The sequence below is a fragment of the Puntigrus tetrazona genome, chromosome 2 (genome assembly GCF_018831695.1).
Source record: "Puntigrus tetrazona isolate hp1 chromosome 2, ASM1883169v1, whole genome shotgun sequence".
Lineage (NCBI taxonomy): Eukaryota > Metazoa > Chordata > Actinopteri > Cypriniformes > Cyprinidae > Puntigrus > Puntigrus tetrazona.
Window position 1 is genome coordinate 21406531 of NC_056700.1, and position 21240 is coordinate 21427770.

The window sequence follows — 21240 nt, forward strand, 5'->3', positions numbered from 1 at the left end:
GATTTTTCAGTAGTGATTTTGCAAATTAAATAAAAACATAAAAAAAAAGGAATCACAGCGTGTTAGAGCTACAGTGCAACTGTTCAATCATTCATGAAATAAACCACAAATATTTACAAACAAAATTCACAATTATAAAAAAATACTGTTTTTAACATTCGCAACTAAAGAAAAAGAGGGAGAAAGTGTGTGTTGGAGCGCACTTGTAGTGTTTAGGAAAAATCAGTTACACAATGGTTCTGCGCATTTGTTAATCATGCTCGGGTCCAATGATTTGGATTAGCAGTGTTTGTATGGACAAACAGGCAATGTGACAGAACACAAATGTGTGTGTGTGTGTGTGTGTGTGTGTGGTTTTGGAACACCCTCTAGTGGAGATCAACCTGTACTTCCTCTCTTTGTAAGGCTTCTGAGCTTATTTGGACAATAGAGAGGCAGCTAATGTTGTGTTGAAGGTTCAAATGCGGTTGAATTGGGGTCTTTCGTGTATTGTAGCGTAGTTCGTTTAGTTCATGTACACAGAGAGTTGCGTGTGTTTGAGAGTATGAGGCATATTCTTTACGCGTGTGTGTGTGTGTAAATGGTTAAAACTGAGAGAGCAACTGGAATCATAACCTCACGTTTGCATGTAACCATGAGTAACAAGTCAGTTCATATTCACGGATGAAAACACATCCAAAGAAAGCTTCTGAGTAAAAATAAGTTTAAAACACTAATCTTCTTTGCCATAATTGCTTTTTTTCACGTGTTTCTCAAGCCTGGATTTTACTTTGACCCTTCATTACAGCCTTCACAATCAAGCTTTAAGAGTTAACCATGATTCTCTCTAGCTCTTTTCCTGTGGACTTTATTTGTTCCCACCACCCCTAATCTCAGCCCCCTCCCCTCTTGATGCGTGTCTCTCTCTCTCTCTCTATGTGAGGTTGTGGAGAGGCTGGCTGACCCTCATGCAGCTCCAGTAAAGTGCCCTGGCCAGCGTCAACACCACCAGCAACAACACCGCCGCCCAGGAGGCATAAATACCCCCGTACACACGTGCCTGGGACCACGTCCCTGCCTACAGACAAACACAGACAGATTTTTAAGAAAAGAATACAAAAATTCAATTGAATGGAAAACACTTAAGCAATAAAGTTTAAACACCAGGCATCACCAAAAATGTTTAAACGGCCTGTATCCGCCACTAAAAAAATAATAAATTATTATTAATTGCGACTACTTCTCTCACAAATCTGACTTTTTTCTTGCAATTGCAAGTGTACATCTAACAGTTTTGACTCAGAACCGTGATATAAACTCACAATTGTGAATCGTAAAGCTAGAATTCCAAGATATAAACCATTCTGAGCAATAAAGTCCGAACAACAAGAAATAAAGTCAGAATTGCGTGATATAGAGTCACAGTTATATAGTCACTAATGCGTGATAAAAAAATGTAATTGTCAGAAATGAACTAAAGTCAGAATATCTTAGAAAAACATAAAAAATGTTTCATATTAAGTGACATACATTATTGAAAGAATAAAACAGATAAACAAAATGCATACATAAATATGGTTAATAAATATACTAAAATGCACACTCACAATCAGACCAGCAGCTGCGATGCTAAAAAGCAAGCACAGCAGGTAACACCACAGACTCCGCCTCCTCGGATATCTCTGGCCAATTGAAGATCTGGTGAGGAAAGACGTGAGGAAAGGACCAATCAGAAGGCCAGTAGGTTTAAGGGGTTACTTTTCACTTAACCCCATGTCGTCCCAAACCTGTAAAAGCTTTGTTCACCTTCTGAACACAATTTAAGATATTTTTGATGAAAACCGAAAAACTTAAAGCAAAGCGTAAATACCCATAGAAAAGGTGTCTGTGTGTCACGGCTGACAAAAGAAATCATACACTTTTCGTGACGCTATGGTGCCAAATTTGTTAAATAAAGTTGTTACTTTTGTTTTCTTTCCAAACAAAAAAGTATTCTCGTAGCTTCATAATATTACGGTTTGAACCAACGATGATAGATGGACTATTCAGATGATGTCTTTCACACTTTCTAGTGTTCACTACTTAGAAGTCAATGGGACAGTCACAAGTCTCCCAGATTTTATCCAAAATATCTTATATTGCGTTCCGAAAACGAACAAAGCTTTTACGGGTTTGGAAGCAACATGGGGGTAAGTGATTCATTACAAAATTTTCGTTTTGGGGTGGGGTAACCCTTTAATGCAATAGAACATGCAAAACTATTTAAAAGGGAGCGTAAAAGTTATCTACCACCAGCATCAGAACACAGATTTCCCAAAAAGCATGTGGCTAACATAAGTATCAAGTGTTTTACATCAGTAATACTACCTTGAGATTTTTTTGTCTTTCTTTTGTCTTGAAATAGGCAGTTACTAAAAATTGGCTAAATGCAACTACGGATGTTGTCTATGGCATTAAATGTCTTCACCCTCATCTACTGACTGGTGTTTATAATGGTGATCTTAAAAACCTATTTTTTTATTTTTTATAAAGGTTAAAAGAGCTGAATGAATTTGAACATATTTGACATTGAAGTCATGTGACCATGGTGTAGTTCATAGCCTATATTTAGTTTTTATTTTGATAACTGTATTTAGGCTTCAAATTCCTGTTTATTTGTGAAAATTATGTACCAGTAATGTTGGTCATAGAGTTTATTTTTGCAATAATCCAAAATCCTATGAAAAATCCTACTTAGTTTTTGTTGAGGGAGCCAAGGTGATGCTAATTTCTGGGCCGGCCTACAAAAATACGTCATCACTGCAGTGCTCTATTGGTTAGAGAAACAGTTAATCCCGCCCCAAACTCATGCCATTGGCTGAGCCTATGTTGCTTTGTCTGGGTGCTCAAACAAACAGAGCAATGTTTTGACAAGAGCCATATATTTAAGTCAACTAGCAGTTTATATAGTCTATAAACAATAAGTTAGGACAGGATGTTAAACGTTACAGGACATAAAATGGAAAAAAATGACAGCCAGTAAAAGCCAGCAGTGCGTTTCAGAAGCTAAAGCTGTGTATAAGGGGGAGCTGACAGAGAGACTAAATGTTGACTCATTTGCCATCTAATAAAAGAGTTTGATTTATTTGGTACGTGCGAAATGTGTCATGAATGTTGGCTGAAAAAAACTCACACTTTTCTGCAATGGGGGCATCGAGCCAGCGTCCTGTCAGTAAATTCGGTCCACTGAAATGTTGAGAAAGTAGTTGAGCAGCTAATGTGAGGCAGTAGCATAAATAAAACAAGAATAAATAGCCATCTGATATTCGACTTGGTGCTGAACCTGAGCCGAGCGATTCGCTCAAGATGTCACTGCAGCGGATAATGATACAGTATGATGTTGCTCTATTATGCGTGCATGTACCAGGAAAGTGTTGCTGCAGTGTCCGCAGGAAACTCTAGCTCCAGCAGGTTGTGGTTCTGGACTGGCTGGACCCGGATGGACTGGCCCCAAATTTATGATCCTCTTACTAGGCAAGACAAGCAAACAAACACATTTAATTCTTTACATGCACAATACTGACTGTGACAAGATGACGTTTATTAGTTTCAAAGATTTAATCAGTCTTAAATTTTACTTTGTCTCCTTCTATTATCTCTCCCTCTTACCAATAAGGCCGAGGGCAGGCGATCCTTTGGGACGTGACCTTGCAGATGAGAAGACAGTTACAAGGACACCGCACATATTTCTTCCCTGCAGGGGCGTTCTTTATGGGCTGGAGAGAATGAAGGTTAATGAAAAAAAAAAAAAAAAAACAGAAAGGAAGAGACAGGCAGAAGAGAGACAGAATTAGTTGTGGTTCCCCAACAATGAAAGTTTGTGGTAACTTACTACATGAAGTGATTTTAAACTAATTAAATGTATATAAACTACAGTCTTGGTGAGCCCCAAATTTTTGAATGGTAGTGTATCAATATTTGCTGATACACCAATCAATCACAAGTCAGTTACTTAATTTGTGCATATTATCGGCATTGATAAAACCGCACAGTTTACAGTCACGACCAATAGCAGCACTGTGAATAGCTGTAGCATGCAAACAATCAAACGAGCAGCAAGTCAAAACCTAAGAATTTTACAGCTGCTTAAAAGTTGACATGCCAGCTAATTAATCCGTCCTGAGTTTTGAAATCGTGTAGAAAGTGTACGTGCGCTCTGTTCTCACTGTAGCTTCGTTGCAGACTCCACACTTGACCACGTGTTGGTGAATTTTGCCCTCGACGCTGATGAGCGACTGGCAAACCCTACAGCTGATGACTGGAGCGCTGCCACTCTCTGGAGACGTCAGGGGGGAATATGGTGGAGGGTTCTCGCTCATCAACACAGGGGGTTGAGTCGAGCTCGGGAACGGAGGAAAGCCTACAAAGGAAGAGATTGCATCACAGATTGTGATAAACAGTCACGCAAGTTTTACTGCACCAAAAGTCAGAATAAAATTAAAAGTCACTATATCTATTTGCAAAATGCATGTTAGGGGTCTTAATGTTAACGTTTATTCCATATATGTGTATTTTTCTTTTACAATCACAATTTCAATGCAGTAAATGTTTAATTTATACAGTACATCTATCATTGCTGAATAACAGCGTTAGTGTTTAGCAAAAATATTGGATCATAAAATGTTGGAAAACATGAAAATGTACTGAAAGCTTAAACAGAACGCTCAAACTTTGGGAAGGTGAAACTGTTCTCTGTCATTCAGGCCATTAGGATTAACAAGAAAATCAGATTTGGTCTCGAGATCTGCTGAAAGGAGCTTTATAAGGAGACTGCTGGAATGTGCCTAGTAAATCATGTACACATTCGCCTGTTATTGTGGGGGGCACATTTTTTTGAAGTAGGGATATTTGAAGTAGTTAGCACTCTTGCTCTTTGCTCCCAAAATCAAATAATAAACCCAATGTCAGTGAGATAAAAACTTACATATTGTTATGATAAAATTTCACTAGCACCACATCATCAGTTAAAAATCACCAGCACGCCCTTTAGTAACTTTATATTAGCCCCCGCCTACTCTGCGCAATGATTGGTTGTGGTCTCCTCAGGCAATAATTTTAGGCTTTCTGATTGGTCAGAGGACGTGCTAATCATCTGTGTTTGGGTGTAGCTGGAGTTGGAGTTGGCGGATACGGCAGATTACTGTAAACGTGTAATGCAGAGACACCGACTCACCGGTAAATGTGGTTAAACGGGGACACTGGAACCCCCTGTACAGCAGTCAGTAACACGACTAGTTTTAAGAAAATATTGCCATGTTATCATTATAGTCGCGTTAAGGCCGAAAACAGAACAGTAAACAGACCTCATCACCACTGAACAGTGTTGTTCATTCATTCATTCATTCATTCATTAGCTGCGTAACATCCTCTCTGATGGATGACAAAAGCATGTGAAGACCAATGCAACGTTATTTTGTGTGACAAAATAATATCATCCTCCGGTCGCAAGTGTATCGCACGCAACTGCATCAGATGCGGAGAAGCATATATCTGCACGTATCTGCCTCTCCACTGCGATCCGCCAGAAAGCCATCCGCCCAGGTCCTGCCTCCATCACCACCGGCATGCAAAATAAAGCCCGAATAACCCCACGGAAACGCTACCGACCCCGGAGCGTAGTGAATGCACTGGTGTGCGTGCGTGAGTGTGTGTGCGCGCGGCCCGTGACAGCGCAGAAAAGCACCGCGCTCTCTATCGTTACTCACTCTGCGGTTTGTTGGGAGCACCGTGTGGAGCCGCTCCGGGAGACACCCCGCCGTTACCGCTGCCCAAAGCTCCATCGCCGAGATCCGAGAGCAACGGGGACCGCTCACCGTCCGCCATACCGAGAGCGAGGCGTAAGGAGGGGGAGCGGCGAGAGCTTGTATTGTTGTGCTACCGGAGAGTGTGTGGAGCCCGCCTGCGTCACGCGTACGTCCGCTGCTGTGGCAACGCGTGTGCGCATCCGTGCGCTCGGGGGGTGTATTGCATGATGCCCATGAGCAATAACGCACGACAGGCTGTTTTTTTTTTCTCTCGCATACAGCCATTTCTAAGATCGCTGTATACACAAGAGGTGTGTCTTCTCACAAATTTGTGCAGGCAGAAACGAAGCGCGTTCTTCCACAGTGTGTGTGCGCTTTAAAATGCCTACAGTAAACACCGGTAATTAAGCATTAATTTGTTCTTTTACAATTAAGTGCAGTCGTAAATATCTTTTCGTCACTTGTTTAGTGACCCATGTTGTGTAGTGAGAGAACGCTTTGAGGTTGTAACCATAGACTGTAAAAAATATTTAGTAAATTTTTTATCAAAACTTTTTGATTAGTAAAATACGTTCAAACTTCATTTGGACAACTTTAAAGGCGATTGTCTCAATATCAGATTCCAGATTTTCAAATGGCCTATTTGTATCTCGGTCAAATATTGTACTATCCTAACAAACCATACATCAATGGAAACTTATTCATTCAGTTTTTAAATTAAGCATAAATCTTGGTTTAAAAAAAAATGGTTTTATGGTCTGGGGTCGCTTTTTTTTGTCAAATATTCTTACTAGCTAAGACAATACAGTTGTATAATTTATACAGTTTGCTTTAAAATATTATTTAAAAACATAAAGAGCAGAGAAATTAAAATGATTCACCATTTTATTATGCTTAAACTTACAAGAGAATTAAAACATAATACAGAATAACCACTTTTTGTTTCACAGGCACCTGCTCTCTTCCGGTTGGATTGACTTGATTTGGTAATTTTAGGTTCCTGTTTCCTGGTTCTATTGTTAACTGATAAGAGAGGTAATTCATGAGTCATGTTTCATAGGCTGGATTTGAAACTGTCAGTGAAAGTATCTGTAGAAGTTGTCAACACTGTCTGTTCGGTCACTCTTTCTGTGTTTCTCTCAGGTCAGGTTGATGCAATCCAACGGTCTGTTCATGGGCAGTGTGATCTCCAGTTCTTCTCTCTCCACAATAAATCTGGCATTCCCCTCCTGTTTGTGTACTGGGTGAGGCAAGTGAAGGCCCAGCTTACTGAAACAAACAGGACGCACAGATATTAACATATACAGAATATTAGATCGAAAATATTTTACCGAACAGTTTACTTACTACTTTGGAGTTCTGAGATCAAGAAATGTCTCTCTTACATCCAGCACCAAATCAGACACTTTTGTATCTGGCAGTTTAACTCTTACCTTGCATGAGAAAAAAAAAGAGATTCATTTGATAATACGTTATACAACTTTTAAAATGAAGATCAGCTCAGTCATTTGAGGACAGTCAAATGCTTTTATTCCAATCAGCCTTTGCTATCTGTTTTTAATCCACCATCAAAGCCAACTCTATGTCTTTCAGGGAGGAGAAAGGATGTTTCCAACCCCAGCTGTTTTTTTTATTTATTTCCGTTAAATCTCATTACCAAATTTTAAGCTTTAGATCTTTAAAGCTTTAAATTAGTTGAAAAAGTGTGGAATTTATTAGTGTGGACATCCACATTTCCTCGAGTTGGGATTATAACCTATTCAATATTTTTCAACAGTGTGTTTAGTTGGACAGCAACAGAAAGTTGAACAGAAAGTTCCATTTAAGCAACTTAAATTTGCTGAAATTTACTCTACCTAAAGCCAGCCAAGATAAGGATAAGTTTGTTACTTCATCGAACCAGATCTGGGACATTTAGCATTACATCACTTCCTCACCAACAGATAAGAGTCCCAACATCTGATGAAAGTAATAATTCATAAGTAATAAGTAATCAACATCTCTAGTGCATCAGTTAATGTCTTGAGAAGCTTTGTGGTTGGAAGAAACAAATCTAACTTTAAGCCATCACTTTCGGCCAAAATGTAAGTCACATAATGATAAATATGATAAGCATTTTTCTAGTTTATACACACACACACACACACACACACACACACACACACACATATATATATATATATATATATATATATATATATATATATATATATATATGTATATGTATATATTTGTTTTATTGCAAAGACACAGCTTTTCACAAGACATTAATTGATCAAAGGAAGCTGTATGGATTACATTTGGATTATTATGATGTTTTTTAACAGATGTTTGGACTCTCGTTCTGACGGCACCCATTCACTGCTCAGGATCTAGCGGTGAATATGTGGTGCAATGCTAAATCTGTTCCAATAAAGAAACAAACTCATCTCAGGTGGCTTGACGGTGAGTAATTTATTATTTGAAGCAAATGTAATTTTGATAACACTTTGTTTAATAGCCCTAATAGAGATGCTGTAGTGTATACCAAATCTTGTATTAATGTTTAAGATTTAATGAGTTAATAAAGAATACCAGCATGCTGTCACAACACATGGATGAGGGGTCCTTTCTGCTCAAGCCAAGAAACAAATCTTCAGTCCCAACAGACTGTTTCAGCACAATCTCGTACCTAAAATACCAAAAAACACACAGTGTGAGGCCAGCTCACTTACAGCTCATATGTGATTCTGTCAAGCATGTATTTTGTTTTACTCTGGCTGTGGCCGTGGGTCAGTGAGGTCATCAAAATGCGCTCCCTCGGTTACTTCATCCTCGTCCCAGATGTTTTTGCTGTTCTTTTTCACATAGGCAGTGCTACCTAAAGGGAAGAGAGATAAGGATACTTTGATATTCTCTAAGGTGTGCACAAAAATGTGCAGCATGACAATAGAAAAACATGACAATTTTTAACCAATTCAAAGAAATTATATAACAGTTTGAAATAGTGAAAATTATTTTTATAATGTAAATAAAATAAAAACGTATGAAATCATCTATTACATGTGTATTATTCTACCTATTTATACAAGAAAACGTTTAAATATGCTTCATACGATCTATATTTCTCTCATTATGCACAGTATATTACATTATTCTATATTTATGTATTGTACGTTATTATATTTTATCATTCTGTGCTTTAAATACAGTATACCCTCTTTGTTGTTTTTTCCTGAAGGTGCAGCAGGAGAGCCGATATGTCCAGGGCCCATCCTAGCCACGGGCTTTACTTGCTTAAAAAAAAAAAAGAAAGAAAAAAGGATAATGGTTTAGCGACTTAAGTTACATTTTGAATAAAAGTCATACAGTCGATAGTGTAAAACAGCGCTTGTTAGAGGCTCAAACCTGGAGATCTTCTTCCTCATCCTCGTTGTTTGGAGAGAGCAGAACAGACAGGGCCTGGAGGTCATTCACGGACGCGAGACCCTCCATCTCAATCATTCGTTAATTTTGGACTGTAAGCTAAAGGTGAGTTTTCTTTAAACTTTCTTTACGCTTAGTTTGTAAAGCGTCGCCGCGCTGCTCTTCCGGGAACTTTGTTTAGTGTTTCCATGGTAACCGCACGCGGCGTTTTATTACATGTATAGCGTCGAAAAACGTACAAAATCACCGTTGATGCAAAACATTTTAGGTATTGTACAATATATATATTGATAAAGGATAATTTTGCCATTTTTTGCATTACCAAGTGTCAGACAGCAGATGGCAGACATAAACTACACGTAAAGAATAAATAAGTAAAACATGTATGTCTGGTTTAGTACAGCTTTTCTAAAGTGAGCAAACTGACCATATTTGTGTATACACATATGGATTTACCTGCGCTTTTCTCTCAAAAAAAAAAAAACCCAAAAACAACGAAAAATGTATAGCATTAAGAAGTTTACCTGCACCTTCTGTTTGTACAGCTACATCCAACCACTAGGGGGTGGAGTTGGTTTACCATTGGCAGGCCTACAAAAATAAAGTTGAGACTTTTTTTGTGATCAGCAGAAATGTACAGATGCTGTTGGATTAATGCTTCTTATAAATGTCAAGGAAAGCAGACCATTAATTTGTTCAGAATCATCTCTTTGAAATACTTTTTGTATGCCAGTCAAATAATGAGAAGTCATCACTTGAGGCCAGTGGTATTAATTTTGAAAAAAGATGTTGAGCTGATCACGACTCTTTATCACTCAACCTGAGTATCTGCAGAGATAAAATTACTTTCACTCACTTTTCCACTTTTTTTTTTTCAAATCTTTATATCCTCAAGTGTACTAATCCCAGTACTTTCAAAACATAATTGAAGATTATTTAAAGGGGTCATGACATGCGTTTTTTTATTTTTAATATTTGAATGTTTCCTGAGGTTTACATATAATTTTAGTTAAGCTTTTGGAGAAAAAAAAGAATATGTATATATTAACCTTTATCTGAAATGACCTGTTGTAAGGGGCCTGTCAGTAATCGTTTTTTTTTCCAAACAAGCGGTTTTCTGAGGGTTAGCACACAAATGATTTTAGGTTTATAGGGACATTTTGAGTTTTTTAAACTTGCAGGATGTAATCAGCAAAAAGATTAAGGCAAATTTGCTTTCTCGTGTCAGGATTTCTTTAAGAAATGTAATTTTTAATAAAAAAATCTCCAGAGCCGTGTCTATTAGCCCGCATCAGTCAGGGAAACCGATTGTGTGTGTATGTGTCTGTAAGCACGTGTGGAGGTTGACTAAGTCATTGTCACAGCTGAATTTGTTGCCTGCAGCACTTATAGGGGGATCTGTCAAGCTAGTTATCAGTATTCCATTCATGTAGTTTCTCTCCCCACTTCCATATTTTTCTCTCTCTGCGGTATTCTTTCTTTATGGCCACAGATCTCTTTCTGTTTCCCATATTTTTCACAAAAAAGCTTATTCAGAGACTCTCTCTCTTCTTTCCTCAGCTCCTCATTCTTATATGTACACTGTGTAGAGAACCCTTTACTGTCTCATTCAGCTATTCTCAGCATTCCTAAATTAAATTGCCGTTGTGAGTCTAAATCGAATCTGAATTTTAATGGAATTCAGTTCATGTCTGAATTGTGCATCTAAATTTCTCAACAGATGTATTTGAGTTCGAGTGCAGCCATGTTGGCGATTTTCTATTGGTCGAAGCTGTGGGGTCTGAATTCAATTGGAAGACTATGAAAGCTTAAATTCAAAATGAATCCGTTTAAGTAATTTTTTAATTAAGAACAAACCAGTGTTTGTGAGTTTACACTGAGAACAGATCCATCTAAGTGAGTCCGAATTGAAAGCCAACGTACATAGAGGAGTCTGAATTGAGAACAAATGTACTTAAGCGAGTCTAAACTGAGAACAAATCTATGTAGGCTACTGTCAATCGAGAACAAATCTATGTAGGCGAGTCTGAATTTAGAACAAATCTGCGTAGCCGAGGCCGAATTGAGAACAAATAGTCGTGGGCGGGCTTGAATTGAAAACAAATATTTGTAGGCGGTCCTAAACTGAGAACAAATTTACATTGGCAAGTCTGAACTGAGAAAAAGAGCCTTTTAAAAGTAGTTGGAATTTGATTAAATGCCATATTTAAAACAGCATACATTTTGGTCTGTTAATATGTTTTTGAGATTCTGAGTTTGAGATCATTTAAATAAGAATTTTTGAGCTTCTTGGAGGAGGAACTCATGAAAGCATCATCTAACAGAGAAGGCTGTTACCGTTGTGTAAAAAAAAGGTTGCAGAGCCATGCTGCTTATGCGTGTTCTGGCTGAAATTCTCTTCATGCCATACCACTGATCTGATCTGATGTCAGAAATATGGCCGAAGCTTTTCCCGGCTTATCCCACCAAAGGAGCTGGCAGTCAGTGTCAATGCCAGACAGCGCCAGAATCCATGCAAGAGCTGATTTTGTTATTTAATTAACAAATTATCAAGAATAATTCTGTGCCATAACCCGGTGCCTTTGAAAGCTCTGTGTGTGTAGATGTTCATTTCTGGAATTAGGCAATTAATTGAGTTGTAGATCCAGCTGCCGCTGCCACCTGTGTGTGTCGGTGTTTGTTATTGTGTGAGCATATGTGGGTGGTTACCCAGAGATTTGGGATTTTTTTTTCTGACTACAGTCACACAGGGAACATGAGGATTTTAGGTGACTTACAGTTCCATCTCCCATTGTTCACTGCAATGCCGTGAAGTCAGAAAACCCCATGACTGGATGGTACTAAAGGATTACAATTCCATGTGTGCTGTCCCGTATTTGGATTGGCGTGAGCTGGCCGCAGCTGTTTGCCCAGACTGATAGCTTTGTGTAGTCATATAAATCTGCCAAGGTGGACATGTTCTCACATCCTTATGACAGCTTTGCACGCTTGGGTGAGTTTCGGCAAAATGTACCTGTACAAGGCAGCTTGCAGCGACATTCACGTCCCTAGGCAGAGAAGTGCTCAGCGTTCTGAAAGAACCTCGGGCCACTTGCTCCAGAGACAAGGGACAGGAATGAGCTCACACCACACAGCAGGTTGTCCCCACTGGGAAGGCAGATCCAACTCTGCCCTGGAGCTACAGCAGCTGGGCCGTTTCTTGCAGATACATGGGTACTCTTTGCTGGATTCAGTAGACACCAACACCAAAATGATCTACAGGTACATATTAGTTTTTACGTATTACTTAAAAGCATTTTATAAGACATAGGGTCACGTTTATCCTTGATAAGGTATAACTAGTTGGACAATTAGTCAGTTGTCTAATTGCAATTACAATCACGGATGCCACAATTACAATCATGGCAAATAATCGTTCAAAATCCACTTATGTTATTCTGTGTGCTAAGATGTGTTTTTTTCTTTCTACAGCTTATCTTAAGGCTTTTTCCGTTGTATTCATTTTAGTTTTATTATAATATTAATAATACCATTCATAGTATTGCTTTTTTTTTTAAAGATTAAACCAGTTGAATGTATAATTAATATTTGACACTTAATAGAAAAGCATTATGGTTTTTCATATGGCATGCAGTTGCTTCAAGCAATAGTAAAAACATCATTCAGTGTGAACTGTGATAATCATAACTAATAATCGCAAGTGCAATTTCAAGGCAATAATGCACAGGTATAAAATATTTCATAATCTATAAATAATGACTAGTTTGTTTAAAGGCTTTTTGATCGAGGCAGAACTTTATGTACTATATATTCTCCTACATTATGAACAAGGATACATTTTGTTTATTTAAAAATGCAGTTATATTGTAAAAATAATTACTATTTCATAAATTATAGTTCTGTTTGAATATGCTGTCTTTGAATAATATTCAATCTTTAATATTTAAATAATCCCCCAAAAATATTTCTGTACAGAATTAGAATTTGATTACTCAAGCACCTTCCTGATTTTATAAATGGCCCATTTATATACATTGGTTTGCTTTGTAGTATGTTTTTGAACCGTTATCAGTTGCGGTTTGTAATATTAATTTACTTGCACACTTATCATACAAAATAAATTACACGACCCATAACGGCTTACACAAGAAAATTAGCAAATTAAATGAGCCATGAATTCGTTATCTGTTTGAATAAATGAAGCAGTTGGGATTTACAGTAATAGAGTTCACAAAGCAGGAAAAACCAGGACAAAGTGTTTAACCGAGATTCAGAATATTCAAAACAGGTTTTCAAAAGCATGTTTGCTGCTATTCAATTACATTCTTGACATGTTTATTGTATATGTAGACACGTTGCATTTTTAGAGCATGTCTTTTTGGAATGAAAAGCCAAGAAGCAATACTGTATAATCGGTGCGTGAAAGCATGTGTCAGAGATCAAAGGTTTTGTTCATGAGTAGAAACACCAGTATGAGTCAGAAGTGTTATTCTAGCCATCGAAGGAGGGGCTACCGCTGGGTAAAATAAAGCTATTAGCTCTGATTAGCAGCCAGCTTCATCTGCTTTGACTCACACTGTTTTTTTATGCTAATGACTAGCAATACAACTAATCCCATATGACAGCTGGGATTATTCTGAGGGGAAAGAGGGAGAGAGATGAGAGTTAGGTACATAGCCGTGCAGAAGGAAAAGGTCATTATGTAGACAAAATGTAAATCTGTTCTTACATAATCCTGTAATATTTGATGAAGAGGTGAAAAGCATATATTATCAATTATGGGGGTTCTGTACAACTAATTGTCATGGCCAGTGACTGACAGATTCATACATGACATGCTGAGGCCTGTTACTAATGTGTGTCCAGCAATCCAAAATAATACTCTACTAGTCTGCTTTTTGACATTAAAGGCACAGTTCACCAAAAAATGAAAATTCTGTCACCGCGTACCTTTAAGTTGATCCAAACCTGTTAGTGTTTACATCTGTTGAACAAAATAGAAGTTCTGAAAAGCCCATGGTCATGGTGACTAGAATATTTTTACCCCCACATTATGAAAAACAAAATCAGTCAGCAATTTCGTCCTGAGCAAATTATGAATTATGACCCTATGATTTTAGGGTGAGGTCTTTAACACATGACTGCAAGTTAACTTTCCTGAAATGAGTCATGTATTAATAATTAATTATTATTTAAATTGTTTATATATTTATTTTTAATTAAGTTTTTTAATTATACATTTTTCAGCGTAACTCATTCCTGTATATCACACCGATATTAAAATGATTGACTTTTAATAGATTAGCATTTTTAATATGCATGCATTCTAATTTAAATCTTCGAAACTGTATACCATCAGAATGAACTTGAAACTGAGACTTAACCTGAGATTTAAAAAACTAACATAACCAATTTTCTTTGTAATATTAAGTCATATTCAAAATTCTACATATATTTGTACTTTATTAATTATTCTACTTATATATTTTTCCCAATTATGTGCGTGCAATGTGTCTGTATCGTAAAATAAAGCCTTTACCTGTTGAAATGTAGTTAAATAAAGTTTATAACAGCGAAGAACTTTTAAGAAGAGTTACACATTTTAATATCAGCCAACCAAACTTGGTTCAAAAGGCTAAATGGTGCCCCAGCTCCAGCGCCAGTGGTTGTATCTATCACATTTCACTATCATCTACTGCAGCCCACATCAGATTTAATTGTGTTTTTAAATCAGTGCATTTCTCGACCGTTCTTCGGAAGGAGAAACTTATTATAATGTTATCTGGATAAACTAAGACGTTTAAAATGAGGGAGAGATGTCCTCGGAGGGCTCTTGCAGAAACCATGTTTGACTAAACTAATTTCCTGTTAGAGCTCTTTATTTGGACGAGAGCGTAATAAAGTGGGTGATCTCTGACTGAGTCTCATTATCAGGGGGACGTTTAGAGAGATCTTTGTCTCAGGGTGCCAGAATAGTTTTTCCATCAGGGGACGCCAAAGTGTGACAGTCTCAGATTAAGCTCTCTTAAATGACACACTTCCACTCAGTTAAGACTGTCAGAGAGAGTTGGGCTGTGTAGAGATGGTCCTGGAGGGAGTTTCGCTCCTACAACTTTGTGGGATTTCAGTCCTAGTCTGTTTGGTTTGAGGTCGTCTATATGTGTACTTTGTAACGTTGAAATATTTTAAATGCAAAAATCACAAAAAATGTTTCTACATTCCTACATTCTACATTTTACAGCAAAGCCACAGCAGAATCATAACAACAAGAAGTGCTTTTGTTAATGAACTAATTGCTTGCATGAATTATTTAGTGACTCACTGATAAGGACAGTCACTTGTTTAATTGCTAAATGAATCACTGTTCTCGAACGAAGCGTTCAAGTGAATGATTTTATTACTCAGTCATAAAGGCAGTTACTTATTTGGTTATTGTTTGTTTTGATATTATTTATTTACTCTTATAGTTTTAATAACCTTTTTTTAAATTTTCTGTTTTCCTTTTCATTATTTATTTAGTTTTTATCATTTAGGCGTTTTATTTTTGTTTCTGTTTTTTAGTTTGAATAATATGAATTCTTATTGTGCTTCATATAAACTTGTACTTGTTTCAGTTAACTATTCATAGAAATCTGATTCTAAAAATGTATATTTTCATTTCAGCTTATATATATATATATATATATATATATATATATATATATATATATATATATATATATATATATATATGAAGAGTACACTTGCAAAAACTCATGTTGTTGATTCTTTCTAATTAATATCGATCAAACTGCAGATGGGTTTTTTTGATTTGGTACAAAATTACTAAAAAATACTAGCTAATTAACACAATAAATCACAATTAAAATATGATGGCATAATAAAAAACAAAATATTTGATCATTTTCAAAAACAGAATTGTTTGTTTTTGCAAATAAACTCATATATTTAGTGACAATCTCTAGCTAGAGAACCCATGAGTTCCTCTAGAGGGCACTCCATCTAGAGATTGTGACATATATAGTATATTTAGGCTATATATGATTTTTTTGCTTTTATGATAGGGCCTTGAAGTGGGGGAAAGAGAGGCAGTATGAGACGGAAAAAGTACTCGAGCTATTTTTATCCATTCAGTGGAAACATAAACTAGCTGTTTTTAAAAATGTATTTTAAATGATTGTATGTATTTTGTGTGTGTGTCTATATATATATATATATATATATATATATATATATATATATATATATATATATGTATATATATATGTGTGTGTGTGTGTGTGTGTGTATGTATATGTATATGTATATATACTGTATATATATATATATATATATATATATATATATATATATATATATATATATATATATATATATATATATATATATATATATATATATATATATATATATATATATATATATATAAGGTATGTGGCCTTGACCTGGGGTTAAAAAATTACTGTATATTTGGCCATTTCTGTATATTCTGTAATATGGATTCTGTAGATTGTCAGTCATTATGACCAAACATGCTTTGGGAGAGCAGTACAAGTGATTATTCTGTGGAATTTCTTTAGGAGATTCAGGCTGGTTCTGTCCAGTTTTCCCACATATGACGTTAGGTTTCTGTCAGGTTCTACTTCGTAATTCCTAAAAACCAAAACTTATTTTATGTGAGAGTCAGTGTTGTTTGGAGAGAAAATAAAAACATTTTCAGGTTCGATCAGGTTGAGTCTTTAATATCTGAGCGCACCGGTCATATCGGATCACATGGTCTTGTTTACGGGCCAGATTCAGGCTTTAATTTGATGTCCGGTTTGAGCTCCTTCACTGAACGGCATGTTTTGTCCAGTCATTGTTATAATCCCACTGCAGCACAAGGAAGTTTCGAGGAAAGCGCTGGCACACAAGTGCATTGTAGGACATTGCGTGACCTGACAGGAGGCTCGTTCGCTGCTTTTAGGATGGTTAAGCTCAGCTTTCACATTAATGCTACATGCAGTGTTTCTTTTGACAACCAGATGTCAGTAACATTAGCCAGTAACATCTTTCAGGGGTTTAATATATGCAAAAAAAAAAAAACAAGACGTCCAATCCATGCTGTTCACACGTTTTTCAAGTTTTCGCAGTGGACTACATGTGACACACTGCGAAATGAGAACGACATCTGCATTATATACGTATCCAAGTGTATCACACTCACACACGTCCCATCCAGATGGATTGTCTTCACTCTCTCTGTTGAGCGCAGCACTGAGCCGCCGGTGAGAGACTGCAGTTATTTCAGTCTCATTGCAGTCTCTCTCTCTCTCTCCATCTCCCACTCTCTCTCTCTCTCTCTCTCTCCCTCCTTAACGTCTCTGATTGAGCATCATTCTCACATGCTACGCTTTCATGCCTCCTCTTTCACACTCACTCTCTCTCTCTCCATCTCCGTTAGCTTCTCTTTCACTTACAGCCCCAGTGATCATGCCGCATCCCCCTCTCTCTCTGTCCTCTCCTCTGCCTGTCTGCTTTCGTTTACATATTTCTTCATCAAACTGACTGCTTTCAGTGCCCGCCGAACTGCATTCGCCTGTTTTCGGAAAGAGGACATTTAGATGTGGGACGCTGGGTGTTTTTCACCTTGCAGCTCACTCATCTGGACGGCTTTCGGAAGGTCGCCCGGCTCCGTCCTGGAGTTTCAGGAATACATCGATCATCCGGTTTGCAGCCCATCAGAGTCTAGGAGTCTGTTGCATAGCTGCGCGTCTCCTGCGGTGCACTCGGACTGCTCTTATAGTCTCGGTGAAGAGCGTGGGCTGAAGAAAACCCCCTCAGCCCGTCACCTGCCAGAGGAGGAACACCATCGAGGGTCAGCTAAGATCAGTGGAGGGGAAAGCGTGACAAAAGGAAGAGAAGACTGAAGGGCACAGCAGTATCACGCAGGATCAGCTCCTATTGGGAGAAAGAGCAAGAGTTTTAGAAAGACAGAGACAGGCTTTAATTTGTAAACTTGTGACTGTAAACTTCAGTATTTTAGATCCAATCCAGAACTCTATCCTGATTCTCTTGGACTTCCCGGACAACCTGTGTCTATTTTTTCTGCACAAGTTGCTTTGCAGTTAACAGCCATGCAGGTGTCTTTCGCGTGCACGGACCACGGGTTGAAGGCCCCGCGCACCAGCGAGCCCAACAAGCAGAACACCTCGAGTCCGAACACGGCCAGCGCCGCACGGGCACGGTTCCGAACGGTGGCTCTGATCGCCCGGAGCCTGGGCTCCTTTACACACAGGCACCACATTTCCCTGAAAGAGTCCACCGGAAAACTCACCGGCATGAAGTACAGGTACAGAAAACTTATGGCAACCACCAAAAACTTATATAAAAACTCATATGAAAGCTGAATAAATAAGTTTTCTATTGATGCATGGTTTGTTAAGATCAATATTTTGCTGGGAATCTGGAATCTGGGGGTGCAAAAAATCTAAATACTGAAAAAAATCACCTTTAAAATTGTTCAAATGAAGTTCTTAGCAATGTATATTACTAATCAAAATGTAAGTTTTAATACATTTATGGTAGGAAATTTACAAAATATCTTCATGGAACATAATCTTTACTTATCCTATACTATATCATATGATTTTGCATAAAGGAAAATTCTATCATTTTGACCCATACATTGTATTTTTGCCTCAAATATATCCCAGTGACTTAAAGTCTTGAGGTCCAGTGTCACAAATATCATTTCAAGTGAGTGTTGTGTTTTAACACTGACACAAATAGTTTCGATAACTCTGATCTTTGCTATTCTTTTCATTCTCAGAAAAGACATGGAAAAGCTTTCTATGAAAATAGCACTGCTGTGAATGAATAGATTTTACAACTCATTCTAGTAAACTCTCTCCTTGAAATCTTAAAGGGATAGTTCATACAAAAACAGAAAATCTGTTAATTTACTCACACTCATGTTGTTCCCAAACCTACATGCATTTCTCCCTGCTTTAGAACACAAAAACAGATATTTTGAATAATGTAAAAAAAAAAATGTATCCACAATTTTTTGTCCATGTAGTGGAAGTCGATGGGAACCAAAACTGTTTGCCTATTTAAAATATCTTTTTTAACCACAAAAAAGTAAGTCGTGCAAGGTTGGGAAAGATGTAAGTATAAGTAAATGAAGACAGAACTTTTAATTTAGTTAATGAAAAAGTATTTTTTGCTTGATGGATAAAATTTTAGTTGGTGGAGTGATTGATGAAGTCAAAAGTAAATTGTGATCGGCTGCATTGTGAACAGTAGATTACTTTTTTATTACACGCTCAAAATGAACAGCGGTTTTTTGTCTCGTGTGAAATAGTGAATTGGAGGAAAGGCTGGTGCAGGCTCGTGTGCGTGCGTGTGTGTGTGTGAATTTGAGGGGGAGGTGTGAACTAATGGTTTTTGTGCTGGAAATAATTAATTGCATCTGAGACACAAGTATACCACAAGCATGCAACAGTTATCGCATATCTGCTAGTTTCCATAACGACAGAGAACTGGCGGTTTGCCTGTGCGTTACTCTAATTGGACACATTAGCTGTCGGACAGGGGTCATAATTGGGCAGTAGGGTAAACCTGATCACCCTCAGCTGACGTCCAGCTTCACGCACTCATGTTTGACATTTATTACTTTTCTTCACTCTCATTTAATTAATTGTGTGATTAAAAGCGCCATATTATGAGGAAATTAGCTTGTCCTGATCTTTTGAAATGAGATTTTGCTGTACTATGAAAACATATGGTCACTTTCACAACAGATATTATAGTTCCTGAATAGCAGAAGAACTAATAAAAAGGTGCAGGAAAACCTTGTGCTTGTTCCAGGTTGTTTGTATCTCCTGCCGCTATATTTTTCGAAGGATTCCAGTGTTAGGAAAGTGTTGCTGGAGTTTATTTTTAACAAGATCCTTGTCAGTTTAGTCTGACCTTAAGGGTTTATGTGGCAGATTTCAGCAAGGATTGTTTTGTGAACATGACACATGCAGAGAGGTAGTTACAGAAAGATGGAGCAACACAAACATTTGACCAGTCCTGTGCTGCATGGGCACAGTCTGCACAGTCTCACATGCAAATAGTCTGTCTACTTAGACTTAAAGGGGCAGCACTAAAAAAAACCCCACACATCCCATTTAAATTTAAAAGTGAAAATAGGGGCAGAAAATGATCAGATGTTGCATGTTTTTGAGAAATGCTGAGAAAATAGCTAAGCAAATATATTGGTTTTCGAATCATGATTTTGGTGCAACATTTTCATATCATATATATATGTTTTTTTTTGATAGATAGATCATTTTCTCTCTTTCTCTCTCTCTCTGTCTCTTTTACACACACACACACACACGTGTTTGATTTGATGTGTTTAACACACTAAAATATGCAAATGTGCCTTTTTTAAATAATGTGAATTAAAGCACGTTAGAGAAAAGGCTGAGGAGACAATTGAATTTATTACTTTGACTTATTGAAGTCATATTCAGAACAAGACATTTCCTACCATCCGAGTTTTCACAGCGCAAAGTTAACCATGAGTAATGGGCCTCTGTTTATCTGTATATGTCGGATGTCCTGGAGAACAAATATCTGTCTCTGTGGTTTAATCATCTGTCACTCACTGTGATTTAATCTTTAGAAATAGCAATTGCTCTGACAGCGTAGAACCTCGGGTCTTTCTGTAAACATTACATTTTTTTAGAAGAAGCGCTGCTAATATTTTAACATCTCTCTGTTAAGTGAAGAGTGCGCCTCTTTATAAGATATGTGGTCAGAATGAATGTAATTGAATAAATGTGTGACATGGAAGTAAATTATGTTGTTCTATCTCTGGGTTTATTCTGCATGGGGACCAAATGTAACTTTCTACTACATTGCAAATGTCAAATATTGAGAAAATGTAAAGGCCATAAATATGTTGCACAGTCTATTTACTGCATCATTTTCTTCTTTGTCTTGTTTTCCTATTAAGAATCATATACAAAACTATTTTATTCAATAATCATTTTATTCAGATTCATATTTTATGTGGGTTGGTAATTTTTTTATTATGTTA

The 21240-nt window shown here is 37.2% G+C and overlaps 3 protein-coding genes across 3 annotated transcripts in view; 1 reads left to right on the forward strand and 2 right to left on the reverse strand.

Moving 5' to 3' along the window:
* pip4p1a (phosphatidylinositol-4,5-bisphosphate 4-phosphatase 1a) overlaps positions 1 to 5946 on the reverse strand; it is a 6490-nt gene extending 544 nt beyond the window's left edge. The window contains exons 1-7 of the mRNA XM_043224661.1: positions 5724 to 5946; positions 4185 to 4378; positions 3628 to 3734; positions 3383 to 3488; positions 3152 to 3204; positions 1587 to 1677; positions 1 to 1057 (exon numbers count right to left, since the gene is read on the reverse strand). The exon at positions 1 to 1057 is cut by the window's left edge and continues 544 nt beyond it. Of these exons, the coding sequence (XP_043080596.1) occupies positions 914 to 1057; positions 1587 to 1677; positions 3152 to 3204; positions 3383 to 3488; positions 3628 to 3734; positions 4185 to 4378; positions 5724 to 5841 (813 nt within the window). The 5' untranslated portion in view covers positions 5842 to 5946 and the 3' untranslated portion in view covers positions 1 to 913. The remainder of the gene's footprint in view (positions 1058 to 1586; positions 1678 to 3151; positions 3205 to 3382; positions 3489 to 3627; positions 3735 to 4184; positions 4379 to 5723) is intronic.
* Positions 5947 to 6629: 683 nt separating this feature from the next.
* On the reverse strand, positions 6630 to 9489 carry dnaaf6 (dynein axonemal assembly factor 6). Its single transcript, XM_043220274.1, has 6 exons — positions 9150 to 9489; positions 8959 to 9037; positions 8517 to 8622; positions 8337 to 8433; positions 7110 to 7195; positions 6630 to 7031 (listed from the first exon to the last, which is right to left on the reverse strand). The coding sequence occupies exons 1-6, from the start codon at positions 9243 to 9245 to the stop codon at positions 6902 to 6904; spliced, it is 594 nt and encodes a 197-aa protein (XP_043076209.1). The 5' UTR covers positions 9246 to 9489; the 3' UTR covers positions 6630 to 6901.
* A 7806-nt stretch (positions 9490 to 17295) lies between these two features.
* Positions 17296 to 21240, forward strand: part of kcnab1b (potassium voltage-gated channel subfamily A regulatory beta subunit 1b) — a 38868-nt gene continuing 34923 nt past the window's right edge. The window contains exon 1 of the mRNA XM_043219271.1: positions 17296 to 18498. Within this exon, the coding sequence (XP_043075206.1) occupies positions 18284 to 18498 (215 nt within the window). The 5' untranslated portion in view covers positions 17296 to 18283. The remainder of the gene's footprint in view (positions 18499 to 21240) is intronic.